Source organism: Ammospiza nelsoni, chromosome 2, assembly GCF_027579445.1.
Source record: "Ammospiza nelsoni isolate bAmmNel1 chromosome 2, bAmmNel1.pri, whole genome shotgun sequence".
Taxonomy (NCBI): Eukaryota; Metazoa; Chordata; class Aves; order Passeriformes; family Passerellidae; genus Ammospiza; species Ammospiza nelsoni.
The window spans coordinates 51725222-51742446 of record NC_080634.1 but is presented as its reverse complement, the minus strand read 5'-3'; the positions used below and the strand labels follow the sequence as shown (position 1 = coordinate 51742446).

At 37.8% G+C, this 17225-nt stretch overlaps 1 protein-coding gene across 1 annotated transcript; it reads left to right on the top strand.

The window, feature by feature from the left end:
• Nucleotides 1-776: 776 nt before the first annotated feature.
• Nucleotides 777-17161, top strand: LOC132087376 (NEDD4-binding protein 2-like 2). Its single transcript, XM_059493516.1, has 7 exons — nucleotides 777-837; nucleotides 2001-2084; nucleotides 3207-4636; nucleotides 11609-11733; nucleotides 12145-12233; nucleotides 12588-12664; nucleotides 15862-17161. Exons 2-7 carry the CDS (start codon nucleotides 2082-2084, stop codon nucleotides 16058-16060), a joined length of 1923 nt encoding a protein of 640 aa, XP_059349499.1. The 5' UTR covers nucleotides 777-837; nucleotides 2001-2081; the 3' UTR covers nucleotides 16061-17161.
• The last annotated feature ends 64 nt before the right edge of the window (nucleotides 17162-17225 follow it).

Genomic DNA, 17225 nt, shown 5'->3' with positions numbered 1-17225 from the left:
TTTGGGTGCCTTTTTCTGGGCAGCAGAAGCCCGAAAAAGGACACCTGTTAATAGAGGATTAACCCTTAAAAGTAACAGCCTGTTGCATATTCATACACTTCATACATGATGCATAAATTCCATTCAAACACAGGATTCTGTCTGGTCATCCTCAACTTCTTCCTCTGAATCCTAACAGCGCCTTCGAGGCGGGAAGAAGTTCGTTTCTTGTGATAAGAGGGCAATAAATGCTTTTTCTCTGAAAGATTCAGATGTCCTGTGGCTGCTATCTCGCTGCAAGTCCTTTCTTTAAAAAAAGTATCCTACATAGCGTAGTTTCTATTTTAACTTTTTTCATAACCTAAAACTATATTTAACACACTACTTAAGAGAATTAACACAGCATAACTTTCTTACACAACACATATAATATTCATTTTAATATTTGCGAAAAGCCAATCATAAAACACGCATTTTTCACACATGCAGGAGGGAAAGTTGCAAATCCACGTTAAGTACAACACAGGACTAAGAAACTTGGGCGGCTTTCACACTAGGGACAGTCCCCACCGGACCGCTGCTCACGTTCCGTGACAGAGCAGGACGCCCCCTAAAGCAGAGGTCCCCACAGGCTGAGCAGAGCGGCCACCCCGCAGGAAGGCGAAGCAGGCCAAATCCCAAATCCCACCCCGGGGCTGGCAGCGGGCTCTTCCCGCCGGGCACAGCGCGCGCCGTGCGGGAGGCTCCGCCCCTCGCGGCGGCACGCGCGGGGTGAGGGGGCAGCGGGAGGCGGCGCCATTTTGGGCGTGGGGGGTCGGAGGCGCTGCCTCTGCCGCTGCCGGGAGCCGCGGCCCTGAGGTTCGTGTCCTCCCCCGCGTGTGGCTGCTGCTCGGCCAAGCCGCTTCTCCTCCGCCGCCAGCGCTGCTACCACCGACCTGTGCCACCGGCGGCGTGGGGATGGCGGTGTGAGCGCGCAGGAGCCGGCGGCTGCTGAGGTTGTGTGACGTGGGCCCGGCGCTGAGGGAAGTGTGTGTGTGTGGGGGGGGGAGAGGAGTGGGCTTTGCACCGTGGGGAAAGGAGGGACGGGCGCCTGATCCAGCTCCCCGAGCCGTGAGGCCGGTGGCCGTGCCTCCGCCCCGGACCCGCCGCTGCCAGCCCGGTGTCGGTGGGAGCAGCGCCTGCTGCCCCGGCTGCTGTGCCGTGTGAGGGCGCTGGGCTGTGCGCCCCGTCACCGCCGTGCCACCGTGCAGGGAGAGCCAGCCAGTTCACTTGTGTGTAGGTTCTGCCAGATAGGCCTGAGTTTTCCTTTTGGGAAAGGTGTTATGCGGGTTGAGTTCAAGACCTTGAGTTAGTTAGTTGATTGAATCTTCTGGATGTTTCACAGGTCAGTTAAAGTGGTAAAGAAGTGGCATCTCTGCCGGCTCAGGTTCAGTGCTTACAACCAGTTCTTTACAGAAATGATAGAGATACAGAAACATTCAGGAGGTGAGAGTGTCAGACAGACTGCATTTTCCTTGAGCATACTTGCTCTGTCCTCGCCAAGGACACAGGCAGATATGCTTTTGAGTGCAGCTTCAGTGTCTCCAAGGTTAGCGAGGGACAGTCTCTTAGACATTAGCAAGAAAGAATATTCCTATGTGGGACAGTCACAGAGCATCATTTTCTGTCAGTGGAGATCTTGTTATACAGCAAATGTTCACAGGGTTACTCTTTTAATTCCCCATCATGAAATGGGGTCTGCTTAAACATCATCCCTGAAGATGAGGACATAGAAGCTAATAAAGTACCTCAGTACTGTGGAGCAAGCGGGACATTTTTTTTCTAGATGAGGATAGACTCAGTGAATAGTAGTAATGCCATACTTGCTTTCTAATAGACAAAAATGAAGCGTGAATAAGCTGGGGGCATGCATACAACACATAAATCTTGAGAGGAGGAGAGAACATGGTACCAATTCTGAGGAAGAGAGAGAGTTGCATGGCCATGTTTTTTTCCCTTCTAACAGTTATGCTTTCTTCCAGGTACTAAAGTCAAGTGCGGGCAGTAACATCTCCTTGGTTTAGCCAGTTTGAGATGAGAATGGCAGGTTTCTCTTCCTTTGGATGGTAGGTGAGAAAGTGCCTAGAGTAACACCTTTTCTTGTGAGTTTTGTGAGTGAACATGTTGGGATAATGGCTACTTACAAATCTTCCCATAATGCTACCTACAGATCCTTTTCAGATAAAGAAGAAAATTATTTTCCTATCCAGGATGAATGGCATGTAGCACTTTGTTAATATTTAGTCATAGAAAGTTGAAATGTTTCAGAAAACACTGGAATAAACCTTCCAGTAGGAGAAATGTGTTCTTTTGTGTTTGAAACTGCATTTATTTGGTGGGGAAGAGTTTACTCTTTATTGCATACTGTGTAGTCTTCAAAATCCAAGAAATTCAGACTAATAGATGGATAATGACATGGCATAGTGGTTAGTGCCAGCTTGCTTTGTAACAGCTTGTCTCTGAACCTTTCTAGAACTTAGTGGTTTCATTCTTAGAATGTAATCTATTTGGGACAGGGATTTTTATGTGTGTGTTTAATTTTAGAAGACATGCAAGTAAATGCTCTTGGTCCCTAACAAAAGACCTTAGCAGTTCCAAAACCAGGACCATAACAATAGATTGCAGCTTTGACTTTAGGTCTTACTTGACTTGTTGTAAATTGCAAATGCTGCCCAGAACCTGTTTGATTGCTTACCTAAATGAGTTAGTGGATTTTGGTTCATGGCACAGAAAACAATCTTCATGGTTGAAGTGTTTGCATTTTATTGGTGTGTTAGTAGTGATCTCAGACATCAGTTTGTGTGTTGGAAATTGGCATATCCTTATCTTTAAAAGAGATTTCAAACACTTGGTGAAATAACAGCTGGTAGAGAATAGTAGTAACATAGGTCAGAGATTGCTGATGTAATTATTTTTTCAAACAGTCACATTTTAAAAGCATGATTTGTAAATTATTTAAGGCATATCATCAAATGTGACTGCTTGACTGATACAGCACTAACGTTTTTTACTAGAGATGAGCAATAAGTAATGTAGCAGTCTACTTTAAACCATACTTGTGGTAGGTGATGTGTGTTTTTCTTCTGGGTGAATCCATGGACAGTGTGATGTCATAGGCCTGAGTAACTTCAGCTTTTTTATACTTTAAAAATGTGCATGCTGATAACGTATTAATTCTTTTTTCTAAGATGCTTCATGCTGAAAATACAGCAAGGCTCTTGGAGTGTCAGGACGAAATCGGAATTGAGCCATATCCTAAAAGAATGAAGTCAACAGAAGGGGCTTGTGAGAAACTCCCTGATGATGATGACAAAGGTACTCAGAAGAAGGTGGATGTTGAGAGAAAATCAAATGGTTGGATACCTACGTGTGCCTTAGACAACCAAGGGCAACATGAAATGCAGAAGCAAGAGAAAATACCTTCTGGTGCCTTGGGATCCTTGAATGAAGTTCTCCCTGAAAATAATCCAGTACTTAGTCAGCCAGTTGATTTAGAAAATGGGCAGAATGTAAATCCTCCTTTTACATCAATGAATTACTCTAAAGTTGAAGAAGAGAAGGACCCTTTTATTACAAATAATGGTGGTGAAGATAATACTGAAAAAAGCAGTGCATCATTCTCAATAAATAGAAATCAATCAGATGAAGACTTCTTTACAAGCAAAGATTTTATAGGACCTATTTACAAGCCTGCCAGAAGTAACAAGCTGGACAAATCTGGCAATTGCAATGAATGTAGGAACACTGGGGGAGATGAGAATGAATTGTGTGAAAACAGATGTAAAAGAAAGGAGGCAAAGAAGACGCAAGCTGTTTCTGCCACTGTACCAGAAATAGATGATCAGCTGGATCAGTTCTATAAAGAAATTCACCAGCTGGAAAATGAAAATTTAGATACTAATGTTCAGGAAAAGGAAACTGAAATTTCTGAGGAACAACACTCTCCATTTAACTCCAGTCAGAGCTCACAAGAAAATTATCAACCTGTCATTTTGGGCAGTCCACACCCATTTTATGAGAATGGACAGTGTTCTTCAGGGGAACAGAACAGTCAGAAAACGAGCAATGAGCAGCAGTTAGTTGTGGAAACAGGTGGCTGGAAAACTGAAAATACCTTTAATGACCAAGTAGATACTTGGAACTGCTCAGTGCCTGAATTCAGACCTGCTTGGCAGACTAGAGCATCTTTCAACAAACCTCAGGGACCTTTTCCTCCTAGATTCAGCCATCAATCCCATTTTCAGATATTTGATCCTCCACCTCAAATCCCAAATGTTCCCCCTCCTCAGAATGGAGGATTTCCTTACAAAAGTTACCATGGAAATACTGATATCAGCAGTCATGGTCCATTGCTTGATCAAAATACCAGCTATTCTGGTCATGCTGACATCCATAATACTCAGGTCTTCAGGAATGGGAATAATGATCAGAATGGACTCCAAAGTAATGGTTTCTGTGAAACCGGAGAAGAGCGTTGGAATGATCCAAAAGCTGACAGTACAGGAGGAATGCGCAACTTTTCTTCATTGCAGTTATCTGAAGAAAAATTCAGTTCTTCACAGAAATTGCTTCTAATCTTAAGAGGCCTACCAGGTTCAGGGAAAACCACACTTTCTCGGTAAGTGCAGACTTAAAGCTTGAGAAGTTCATTCAAGTAAAATTTTTTAAGAATTTCAAATATATCTGTAAGCACTAAGGAAACATCTTAGTTTTTAAATTAGACTCTTAAAATGCAGCAGTTTAAAGCTGTCATTTGTACTTAAAGAGTGCAAGTGGCCGTAAATATTAAAAAGATTTACTTGGGGCTTTTGTCTCCCTCAGAGTTTTGATGACCAGGAGCTCCTTTGTGTTAAATTTAAAATGTTGAGCATCCATTAAATTGCATAGTCTTTTATTCTGAAATTTTCGTACTAGTATGTGGTAGTCTGCTGCTTTGTTTTAATTCTTAAATTTAAAAAAACCTCCCATCAAGTCTAACAATGCCAATTTGACTGAACCAGAAGTCCTTTTTCATGCCCATGTAAAAATTTTCAAAGGCCATTAGAAGAATGCTGCTGCCCTGAAAATACCTGGTTTTGGTGAATTGAAGAAACTGAGCATTATCTCATTCCATTTTTTCATAGCATGGTCTGTCAATTACTCTTCCTTGTTTGTGAACAATGCACAATAAAAACATTATTTTTTCTTCCAAATATACTTGTTGAAGTCTGACAAAGTTAAAAACAGGTAATATCTCCAACTTGGATTTTCCCTTTGTGGTTTTTTGGCCTATTTTAAAAAGCACAGAAAGTGGACAGAGCACAGATGGTACCTGTATTAAGTGAAAGTAAGTTTGTCTTGTGTATGTAAAAAAAGAAGTTTTTGAATCAGTACTTACTGATTGAGTTTCATCCAGAAACTACATCACAGGATATCTTCTGTAGTTATCATCTGTTGTATGTGAGGAGTCTGTGGAATAGACACAGTCATCATGTTCTTATTTGTGTTTTTTAATATAAAGAAGTAACATTCTATTTAACATTCTATTAGTGGATTTTTCCTGGTATTTAGGAGACCTATTACAACTAGAAATCTCTAATAGGTTTTTTTTTTACATATTTCAGTTGTTTTTACGATAATATTTTTATAGTTACTGATTGCTGTATTTTGCAAGCCTGCATTTTTGAAGCTGCATGTCCCCATTTGGTATTACTGCAGTAATTTCTTTAATATGTGAAGGCAACATAAAACATTTAAAAATAACCCTGTGGAAAAAATGCTGCCTCATTCAGTTTAGAGATTGGATACAACTTAATATGAAGATACGAAATATATTTGTTTTCTGTGTTTGGTGTGCTAAATTTTCTCTGAATCTTTCTCCCAATATATGACTCATATAATCTGAAAAAATTTAAATATCTTCAGGTTTTTAAGAACAAATATCTGTGCTTTTTTTCATCTCTCATTAGTGAGATCAGTTACTAATTTTGTTTAGCAGATGGGAAAATGGGCACTATGAGATCAAGGTTAAGAATAGTTACCAAAAGTGAGTGCAGAATTTGAACAGCATGGGGCTTGCTTTTCAGTGTCTTCAATTACATGCAGTTTCATGTGTTTAATGCTTGCTTGCAGTTGTTAATTCCCGTGAAATCATGAGTCTTGGATATCCTTAGGAAAGAAACATCCCAGAATTAATGGGTGCCGATGGGGAAAATACCTTTATTATTATTAAAGTTATAATAAACATGTTTTGAACATGTTTTTCTGTGTAACATCATAGAGTTCTGCAGCGTAGCCTAGGACAGCAATGATGTTATACCTGATGCCATATTAGTACCCACAGGTATCTTTGCAGATATTTGCATTTTTGGCAGCTGCAGACAAACCTTTACTATTTGTGCCAGTAAAATAACTGTGAAGGAAAAGCAGAAAACTGGCATTGTCTGTGTGGAACCGCACTAGAGGCGAATGAGGTGTATCTTGTGGGTTTCCCAAGGTGGAAATGACAGCAGAGCCAGTAGGGAGACCTTGGAATATCAAATTTCTATGAGTAATGGTTTTTAAGTACAGGCACATTTCTCTCTGCCCGCAAACTTGACTTGTGTCTGTCTTGAATCTTCCACTGAAGTTTATTTTTGGTTTTGACTCTTCCATTCCAACTAAACAGTTGGAATTTGGGCATGTTTTTTGGAAGAGAGTGGTGGGTGTGAACTAGTTCATTGTTCTGCTTGGAGGAGGTCTGTCACCATCACTGGATCAGGTCAGGTATGTCTTTGTCAGGCCTGAGCTTAAAAACGCCTCTGAGATTTCTGTGGTCTCACCAAACTTCTCTAGTGCAGTACAAACTACCTAAATAAGGAAGTTGTTCCTAATCTCCAAAATGAAGTTCTGAAGACATAATTTGCATGTCCTGTGTAATAACATGTGTTGTTATGTGGTAGAATGTGGCTCATGTTCTTTGCAGCTTCCCTTCTGATAAGGGAGAGGTTTATTCACTGTAATAGGTCGACGTCAGACCTTTTACTGTCTCCACTGCCAGACTAAACAAGCGCAGCTGCTATTAAGTTCTCCTTAGATGTTGTATGCCTGTAGCCATCTTGGAAGCTATCTGTTCAGCCCTCCCATGTTTTTCAGCATGTCTTTTGAATTGGGAAGTTCCACACTGGATACAGTGTTTCAGAATTGACCACACAAGAACCAGGTAAAGTGTGGGTGATCTCTTCTCAGGTGATCGACTGGTCATGCTTCCTCTACTAAAGCCCAGGTTGTGATTTGATGAGGGTACACTTCACTCATCTCATTTGATGTCCACTGTAATCCTCAGACTCTTTTCAACAGAGCTGCTCAACCACTCACTTCCCTGCCTGTGCTGAGGCTTAGCTTTCATCATTTGTACAACTTTACTCTTTCGCTGTTGAGCTTCCTGATGTTTTGTTTTGCTTAGCTCAGTTCCCAGATTTTCCTGTGGGCCTTCTGGATAGATGCCTCACTGTTCAGCTCTGTGTTGAGCATCTGGTGTCATCTGTAAGTTCTCTGCCTCATCATCCAGGGTTATGATGAAGATACTGAAAAAGTGATCTTACTATATCCTTTGTTGTTCTCTGCTTGTTACTGGCTGGGAGATGATGTTGGAAGCTTTGATAATTTCTGAGTATGCTGCATTCATCACTCAGTCCTCATTGACAAATGCACTTGTTTCATCAGAGTGCGTTCTGGTCAGTAAAGAATGGCTTGTCTGTTGCAAACCCCACACTGGCTCTTCTTGGTTATCCTAATTTGCTTAACATGTTTGGAAATAGATTCTGAGTATGCACTCCATTGTTTCCAGGACAGAGCTTAGGTGAGCTTGAGCAGCCATTAGTTCTTTGGTCATTGTCTTTACTTGCCTTAAATATGAGCACATCAGCCATTTCTGGCTCATTGGGGAGCTCCCCTCATCTCATGGATTTATTTCCTGTGTCCACCTGACTTAGACAATCCCAGCCACTGAGGCTCATATGAAATCTGTTTCTTAACTATCCATTAACATTCCATTTTTGTATTCCTGTTCATATCCAGTCATGGCTTTTGGTCTGTGCTCACTAATTCCATATCTGCTTCTAAACAGTAAGCTGATTTCTTCAGTTCCATCTCCAGTCTTCATCCCGTTTATGCCCAGATTCATTTTCTCCCCCTGTTTCCGTCAGTGGTATTATTTCCCTCCCAACTTCATTATGCCTGTGCCTTCCCTCTGCTTCACTCTGCCTTGGCCCTGTTTCCTAGCTCTACTGCCAGACCAAGTTGCTTGTTCCAGTGTTTATACCACTATGCTTCCCATGTCCTCCTGTTTTAGGCCAATTTTGTTCCTTTTGTTGCCATTTGAGTGATGGGAGAAATGTGTTCTTCTAATGCAGTATTGGTGCTGAATCAGCTTCCTGCCACTGCCAGATTGCTCTGTTCAGGACTGGGTTTGCTATGAGAATCGTGAGTTCTTTTAACTACTATTTGCTATGCACATGACATTTTAAAGTTGTATACTTTGGGCAGATTTACAAAAAGGTTTTGCAGGGCAAACAAATGCATGTACTTTGTCAGATTTCACTTCTTCAATCCAAAGCTACTCAGAGAAAAGCTTGGAATAGCAAAATACTTTTGTTTAAAAAATAAATGCTTTATTTTTTCCTTGGTTTTGGAAGAGATTGAGCATTTAGTTAAAAATGTTAGAAAGCAGTTTGGCCGGACAGATACCCAGCAGTGATAGCTTTAGCCCAAGTAACCAAAGCCTGCTACAATTAGAAGTAGATGATAATGTGATCTTACAGTCCTGGTAAAAGTTATAGGAAAAGAGACTTGTATTTTCAAAATATTTTGCTACTGAGGTTGGCAGCAGTTGCAATTTGCCTTTTCTCCATAAATACTTAAGCATTAATTTGAATGAAAGAGAGCTTAATGAAATTGAAAGAGCACGTATTGGTGTCATTTAAGAAGTCTGTTTTTAGTTAAATCCAGTAACATATAAAGACAGTTCTCTTTCTCTGGGGCCATTTTTCCTTAGAGGGAAATCTTCTGAAGGGAAGAGTTAGAGTTAATGCTTATAGCTGGATGTAGAAGCAGTGGTGTGCTGTTGTTTCTAATTATATGTTTATTTTAACAGTGTTATAAACAGTGCTTTTAGAGGAGCATTTACACAGCTCAGTGATGCTGCATATTTTGAAACTGTATTTAGTTATTGCCTACTTTTTTCCTCATCCACAATATAGTTGCTATTTTAAATAGGTGAATTATTTATCTTTTTATTATAAAATCATTTATCAAAGTAGGCTAACCAGGATACATATTTGGGGACTGTTCTAAAAGGATTTGTGTGTGTGCAGGCATTGGAAAAAATGTGTATTGGTTTGCTGAGTAGTAATATTTTGGTTTCAACATGAGATTTTTGTATGTCAGGATAATAGCTTCTATTAGATCAGGTAGTGTTTCTTGGAAAAGTAGGTGAGCTGCTTTAATTTCAGTGTCCTACTGTGTTCAAAGGGGGTGTTTGCTTGGAGGGAAGGTTTAGGGTGAAAAGGATGTATTCCAGCAGTTGGATAATATGCTACTCATTTCAAGCATGTGTACATACTTACTAACCTGGAATTTGACTCAGTGGAAATACATTTATCTTTTTTTCTTTTTTCATCTCTTAAAAGTGGAGTATTATCTCTGAGGGTTTAGATAGTAGTGATGCTTTCTTTCTGTTCTCTAGTTCATAGGACTAGGAAAAATTTTACTTCCAAGTACATGTTAGAGGTAAATGAATTATGCCATATGATGTCATCCAGTAGTTTTCTGCTTTGAGTTTTAGAAGTTTAAATACTGCAAATACAGTTTACTATATTAAGTCTGTTAGTTCAGTTATATTGGTCCATAAACAGTTGTGGTGTGTTCTGAACATCAAGGAATACTAACAAACTATTTCAAGAATACACTTTGTTGATGGGTTTGCAAGATTTCAGAACCCTTGTCACTGTAATTCTTTATTGCTACTAATGATGTTTGGAAGATATAACAGAAGAATTCAATTCAGTGAGTTATTCTCCAGAACATGAACAAATGGAGTCAGTTCTTAGAAATAAAAATGAAAATCAATGTCTCATTAATGCTGATTTGTCAGTTCATATATTCCTATAGATACCTGATGCTCAGGCCCCTAGGAACTTTAGAAGTGTGTCCATCTAGTCAGCCAATAGAAGAATCCCAGATATTATTTGCTATCTTTTTTATTAAGGCAGATGGTTCTTTAGGATATGTGTGTATGCTTTCAGCACGCAAGGAGTGAGTGTGGAAGACATATCCAGTTTTTCTTGCATTATTCATTGGCAAATGTAGCATACTGTAAATAAGAGAATTGAGCCATGTGTGAAATCACAGCCAAGTAACTTAATGAATATAAAATTGTTAAATATTTTATACAAGAGAGGAAGAGGGATAAATATTGCTGGTGTGTGTGGTGTATGATTTACTGGTGCCACTTGATCTATTTAGAACAAAAATAGATGATTGATCCTCCTGCACTCTTATAAACCAGTGTAATACACACCCTATTGAAAGATCTAGGCTCTAACAAAACCTATAATTTATATAAATGTATATTTATAATATTTATAACAAAACCAATTATTTATCAGTGTTCAAACGAAGCAGCTGAACTTTAAGTGTATCATGCTCTGCTTTCTCAAATACCTTTGCTATTTATCCTGAAGCAACCATAACGGGCCTGTTGTTGGTGACAGGTGGCAAAACACAGCAAATTCCTTGTGTAGGAATTACATTCAAGTGGCTCTTCCTGCAGATATATATGGGAAAGCTTGGTAACTGAGAACTAGCATATCTTTGTTCCCCTAAGTTATTTGGGATCTGGCCAATTTTTTTGTTCCTGCCACCTCAGCAATAGTGCAGTCCCACGTACTCCAGTGCAGTTTGGCTTTTGTAGCCTGTGGGTGTTGCCTATATCTGAGCTGGAATAGTTGCCTAAATTTCCATAGATTTCTGAGTGTGGCAGTGGACTCTACATGCTCTGTGGCACTAACGGGCTTGTTCTGTTTTCAGATTTAAATATACCATAGAATTAAAAAGAGACAAGGAGTCTCTTAAAGTCCAATCTACACCTATTCTGTAGGCTGGACTTTAAACAGAATTGTACTGTTGTCTCAGTTATATGAGGTTTTCCTTTAAATGTCCATTGCCAAGGACTTTCTGAAACTAGGTTTACATTTGGCAGAACGGAGAGTTCTCATGATCAGATTGCTTTCTAGACATATTTCCAAGTGAGGATTGAGATGGAAAATGTTAGCAAGTATATTTAATGATCATGAGGTACTTACTGCAGTATAGCCGTAAAATTAGATGAATGCAAACATCTCTTGGGAGTGGAGAAGAAACAATAAATGCAGAAATAGTGGAGAGAGGAAATATTGCTGTGATTTGGATTAGAATTATTGGTAATATAGATGGGTGTGCTTTTTATAAATCTGTCTGAAGTTTTTAAGAAGTTCAGAAATAGGTCACAGTTCAATCTATTTAGGTTATGTTTTTTTTAATGTGTTTTTCTAAAAATTAAAAGTGAATCTGTTTTTGTGTTTTCCTTTACCAGTGTTCTGCTTGGTCGGAGTTGTGACGGCGTTGTGCTCAGCACCGATGATTATTTTCGTCAGCAGTACGGATACACCTATAATGCTGCTCAGCTTGGTGATGCCCATGAGTGGAACCGCAAGAGAGGTTGGAATGAACAAAAGGCATCCCATTAAGCTGTGTTGTGTAGCGGAAATAGTAATGTAGCATAACATCTATGAGTATTAAGAGTCTATATGAAAAGGAGCATATATATTTTAGCAAAGCATGTATAGAAGTATTTCAAGTGCTTTTTATACTTTAATTCATGTATGTATATATATACATTAAATTTTGAACTTCTGCAAGGTTCAGAGTTAAAAATAGATAACCTTGTTTCTTTGGGCATGAGGCTCTTGTTTCTGCTTCTTTTCATTCCTGCCTGTACCTTGTATTCTTTCTCTCAGAACAGAGTGTTTCAGTCAGAGTAGATTAGTGAAAGAAAATCTGGGGCGGTTTTTTTTTTTTGTTTGTTTGAGTTACATGTGGTTTATTAACTTGCACAATTTTTCATTTCAGCAAAGCAAGCAATGGAGCAGGGAAAATCTCCAGTTATAATAGACAACACTAATACTCAAGCCTGGGAAATGAAGCCTTATGTGGAAGTGGTAGGTTTTGTTGCATGATTGTCACCAACTTAGACTCAGACTTACCCTGGCTGCATGGGATAAGTTGATACATTTTGTCCAGAAACATTTTTTTATTCAAGTTTTTAAAAAGAGAGACTGCTTATTGATAATGATTAGTAATTGGTGTGGCAATGGTTTAGATCAGTTGAAGAATTGACTTAATTTAATTTCCTTAGCCTGAAATGAAAGCTAAGACAGGCTGGGTGTAAGTGAAATTCAGCAAGTACCACAGCAGAGTATGCTGTTGCATCTGTTTATTATATTTGTCTTTTATTTTTTTCTTGCTTTATGTGATCATGATACGTATCACACATATTTCTTTGCTTGCTGCAGGCTCTAGAAAAAGGATACAGAGTGGAATTCCATGAGCCAGATACTTGGTGGAAGTTTGATCCTGATGAACTAGAAAAGTAAGGTTTTTCTTACACAAATCATGGTACTTTATCTATATAGAGAGATAGATAGATAAATATGAATGCATAAATATATATGCAGTAAGTTATATTTTATTCAAAATATTTTCTCACGTTCCTTACCAGTAATATGAAATATATTTTATTTAAATAGGCATTTTGAGGTATACATTTACATGAAAGTTTAATGGATAAATAAGTAAACCAGCTCTATCTAGTTGGCCCAAAATGTCAGTATTAAAATGTTGTTGGACATGTGTAGATGTGACTTAGAGTACTGCTGAATATGGGTCGTTGAATTTCTGGGTTCTGAGAGTGCTTGGGAAGCTGCTTATTCTTCTTGGTTCATGTCCTTTTTGTCTCAGATATATCTGCTTTAGGAATCTATGAGGTATCAAACCAGCTCAAGGATATTTCTTTGTTTGAAAAGTAGTGTAATATTTTCACAGTTGATGACAGAGTTCTCTCACTGATTTTTGTTTTATATACATCCAGCTGACTTTGCCTCTAGTTGTTTCAGCTTTGTGAAGTAGCCCCTACAGTGCACAAATGTATTTTTATATATATATATATATCTAATGCTTGCATTACTGACTTGGACTCTATTGGGTTTATAAAATGTTCTTAAGTTTTCACCTTTTGCTCGTAAGCTACAACTCACTTGTTTCTAGAGATGGAGTTCTCTCTCTGTAGAATGATAGTAAGTTTTTCTAGTTTGGCATGCAGCACAACCAAGTTAGGATTCTTAGTAATCAGGCACTTAAGATTTCCATTACACAAAACAGACTAATTTTCCAGGAAAATTCATGTTTCCAGATGATCTTAACAAGCAACAGGGTAAGCTGTTGTGTTGTTACTGTTGAATTTTATTGTTCAATTATTAATTGTAGGAGTAAAGTTGATATCTTTCCCAGAGCAAAACCCTTGAACTGTGAAGTGCTGTTACTAGTTTTTAGAAGATTCCTAGAAATATTTTAGCAGTTCTAGTTGCTTTAAATATTTAAACAGAGACTCATTGCCTGGAAACTTTATTTTTTGTGAATTTAATAAAGGTGGTGATGTAAGTTTTCATTTTGTTCCTTAGTTACTTTGGGAGAGGGCTCTTAAGTTTTGTTTCATCAGCAAACTTGCTGAGGGTGCAGTGGTAAAGAGTAGTATGGAAGCATTTATTAGCGGCAGAACTTTTATCAATAGGTTTTTTAGCTTTTATCAAAAGATTCTGTGTTCCTCCATGCAAAGCAATCCTCCTCCCCTGTCTGTTCGGAGCCTTTGCTGGTATGTCTGCTTTGGTTCAGATAGATGACTTTATGCTCTCTCAGCATAGCGAAGCTGTCAAAGAATGAGTGAAGACATGTCTGAAGAGGAGATACCAGTATTAAATGACACTATACAGCAAATTGATTTCCTTTTTTAAATCAGTTTCTACGCTTGATGCAATTTTGCTGCTGGTGATATTATTATCCTGCACGGAGAAGTACTTCGTCTTTTATGAAGTGATTATGCACAAGTCCATTCAGTTGTGGATGTGTGTGCACTTTATGTCCAGTGCACTTGAGCTGTAATTTTTTTCTAGGAGTACTAAGATAGGAAAATATTGAATAACTTTCTGCTTCCACCATTTGGCATTAAATGACTTAGACTTGCTCTTCTCATTTTTTGTCTGTCACAAATGTCAACTGCTTTATAAAATCCACATATTTCTAGAGGGTTAACTTTTTTCTCTATCATTACCCTTGCTCATATTTGTGAATAAAATTAAAACTGCTAAGACTCACCAAGTGATTAGTTCAACATGCAGCTGCTCCTGGGCTGCTTTAGCACAATGTAGAAATTAAAAGCATTTAAACAATGAGCCACATGCAATGATCACTCCACCTTCTGGTGTTGTCTTAGGGAAGAGTGTGAGGGAAATGCTCTGTTTAAGCGTTTTCTTCACAGAAAGCAAGCTGATAAAATGCACCTTTAAGGAGCCAGTGTAATTTTGAATAGTTCTGCGATCACCAGTTCTGCTTCCAATCTGAATGTGAAGTTAGTGTGCTACCTGCCATGTGCTTTGAGCTCTTGTCAACTGATACTTACTTCTTTGTTATAATAATACTCCTCAAGTCCTGAGGGGACTAGTGATGAGAAATCGGTCTTCTAAAATATTTCTGTATGGAATATTGTCTTTCCAGTGTAGCCTGTTTGTTCCCACTGTTGATTTCTCCTCTTTAGAACTGATGAAGTTGTTAAGGCCCATACCTCTTCTGTCCCTAGGAGAAAGTACAAAGATGCAGAAATATATTCTCTGTTGGTTTGTTGGGGACATAATTTAGCTTGGACATTATTTCTTGGCAAGAAAAAGTATTGGGTTATGATAAATGCTTGTTTATGCTATCACAACCTTTTGTTTCTGTTTTATGTCTCTTCTTTTAGATTCATTTCCATTACAATTCTGTCAATTCTCTGACATTTAGTTTGTGCATGAGGCTTGTGGTTTTCTTCTGGCAGAGACTGAAATTCTCTGCTAACATGGATTTTAAGGTCCTATTCCATAAATACCAAGGAAATTTTATGTATATGTTTGTGTGTATATATATATATATATATATATATATATATATATATATATATATATATATGCTCTCATATAAGTGTGAGTTACAACTAGTAGATTAAAGTGTTCTGAGTGTGTTTTTCTGGTTCAGAACTAAAGTTGCTTCTTCTTCTGTAGAGGTTTCCTGATGGGAAAATATTCTGTCATTAAGTCTTGCAACAGTGTAGTTGCATATTTTATGCTAGTTTGAACATTTCTTTCATAAGGAGTAGTCTGTGCTATTATTAATCTCTACTTGTTAAAATCTGTACATGTAAATCCTACATGTAAAATCTGATGAATAAATAGTCAAATCCTTCTAGGGTAATTCAGGTGCATAGTTATAGTGAATAACATCATATTTGTGTATGGAGAAGAACAACTGTATTGTTTACTGTTACTCATAATATGCAGCTGTTTGTTAAAATAAACCTTAATGCAAGTTGAATACCTTGAGAATGAGGATATAGTATAATGAAAACAAGAAGAAAAATTGATAATTTAGAGGGTTTTTTCTTAGAGACTGTACATACAATTTTACACATATATATTTACTTAGATATAACTATATTTAGCTATAAACATACCACATAATTTATTGAAATTTTTGTTTTTGTAGGAGAAATAAGCATGGAGTCACTCGTGAGAAGATTGCTCAGATGTTGGAACGATATGAATATCAAATATCCATCCCTATTGTCATGAATTCAGTGGTACCTCCCCACAAAAACACTCAAAGACCACCTCTGCAGAGAAGACATAGGTGGGGAGAAAATACAGACTCATGGAGTTCTTTCAGTATTTCCAGTAGCCAGTAACACAGTTGCAGTCAGTTAATAAGAATCTGTTATTTGCCCTTTTAAAACACATCATCACTTCCAATAAAGTAGTGATTTTCTGTGTTTTAAATAGGCCTATTTCAAGACCCATTTTCTTCTGGAGGTTGTTCTTTTTAATGGACTTGCATGTAAATAAAATTGTACATTTAATGTTTTTTTAAAACTATTAAAGTTGTAAGACCTTGGATTTTAGTAAAATATTTAATATAGTATGGCATATAGCAGTCTTTCTTTGGAAATCTAAGACAATGATGTCATATTAGATAACTGTTGAGCAGTTTTTTTAAAGGAGGGGTCATATTAAGGATCTTTTAAAAGAGAAGTAAAGCTCAAAAAGAAGAGTTTATTTATGTAGTAATCAATTTTAATTATAATTATTTAGTGTTCTTACCTTTTTGGAGATTTTTTTGAAAACAGTTATGCTCTGGATTGTCCTTTAGTTCTATTTGGCATGTATTGCCAATTGGCAAAATTTTGGCATGTGTTTTTGACTTCCGTTAAGAGGTTTAAATTTTTTGTTGTTGTTTTCTTGGGGTTTTTGGGTTTTTCCCTTTCTTTTTTGGTCTCAGAAGTTAATGTGGCAGCTGAAGCAACATTCTGCTAGTACAGTATTCACCAGATATAAACTGTGCAACCTGAATTAATTTTTTATTTATTCTCATCAGTAGTACATAAACTGTGATGATGTTGGAGCACCACCAACTTGTTTTGTGCTGACTGAAAAAATGCCTAAATTTTATCACTAAACCACTGAAATTTCACAGCTGTGTCTTTCTAAGTCAGTTTCTTTCATTTGTGATAAAAATGAAGTTTTGAAAAATTAGGCTGTCAATTCCCAGTCCACAGTTAGGATGAATCAATTCAATATAAATAGTGGATATAATTCTGTAAAACCATCTTGCATTCCTAATTTTGGCATCGCCAACGTAATCTGTTTAGCACATAACAAAGAATGAGCCAGCATGGAGACTGACTAATTTACTGCTCTTTTTCTCTTTAAAAAATTATGAATTTGTAAGTGTTGACTTTGCCTTTTTTCTAACAGCTTGCTGTATTAATAAAATATATTTGTGTTCAGTATTGTTGAAGTAGTTCAATGCAACAGTTTATATTTTCAGGCTCGTAGGATTTTGTACAGATGAAC

Coding starts and splice junctions, on each gene's coding strand:
- LOC132087376 (XM_059493516.1), top strand. Junction 11,734..12,144: donor TGAGTGGAACCGCAAGAGAG/GTTGGAATGAAC, acceptor TTTTCATTTCAG/CAAAGCAAGCAATGGAGCAG. Junction 12,234..12,587: donor TGAAGCCTTATGTGGAAGTG/GTAGGTTTTGTT, acceptor TGCTTGCTGCAG/GCTCTAGAAAAAGGATACAG.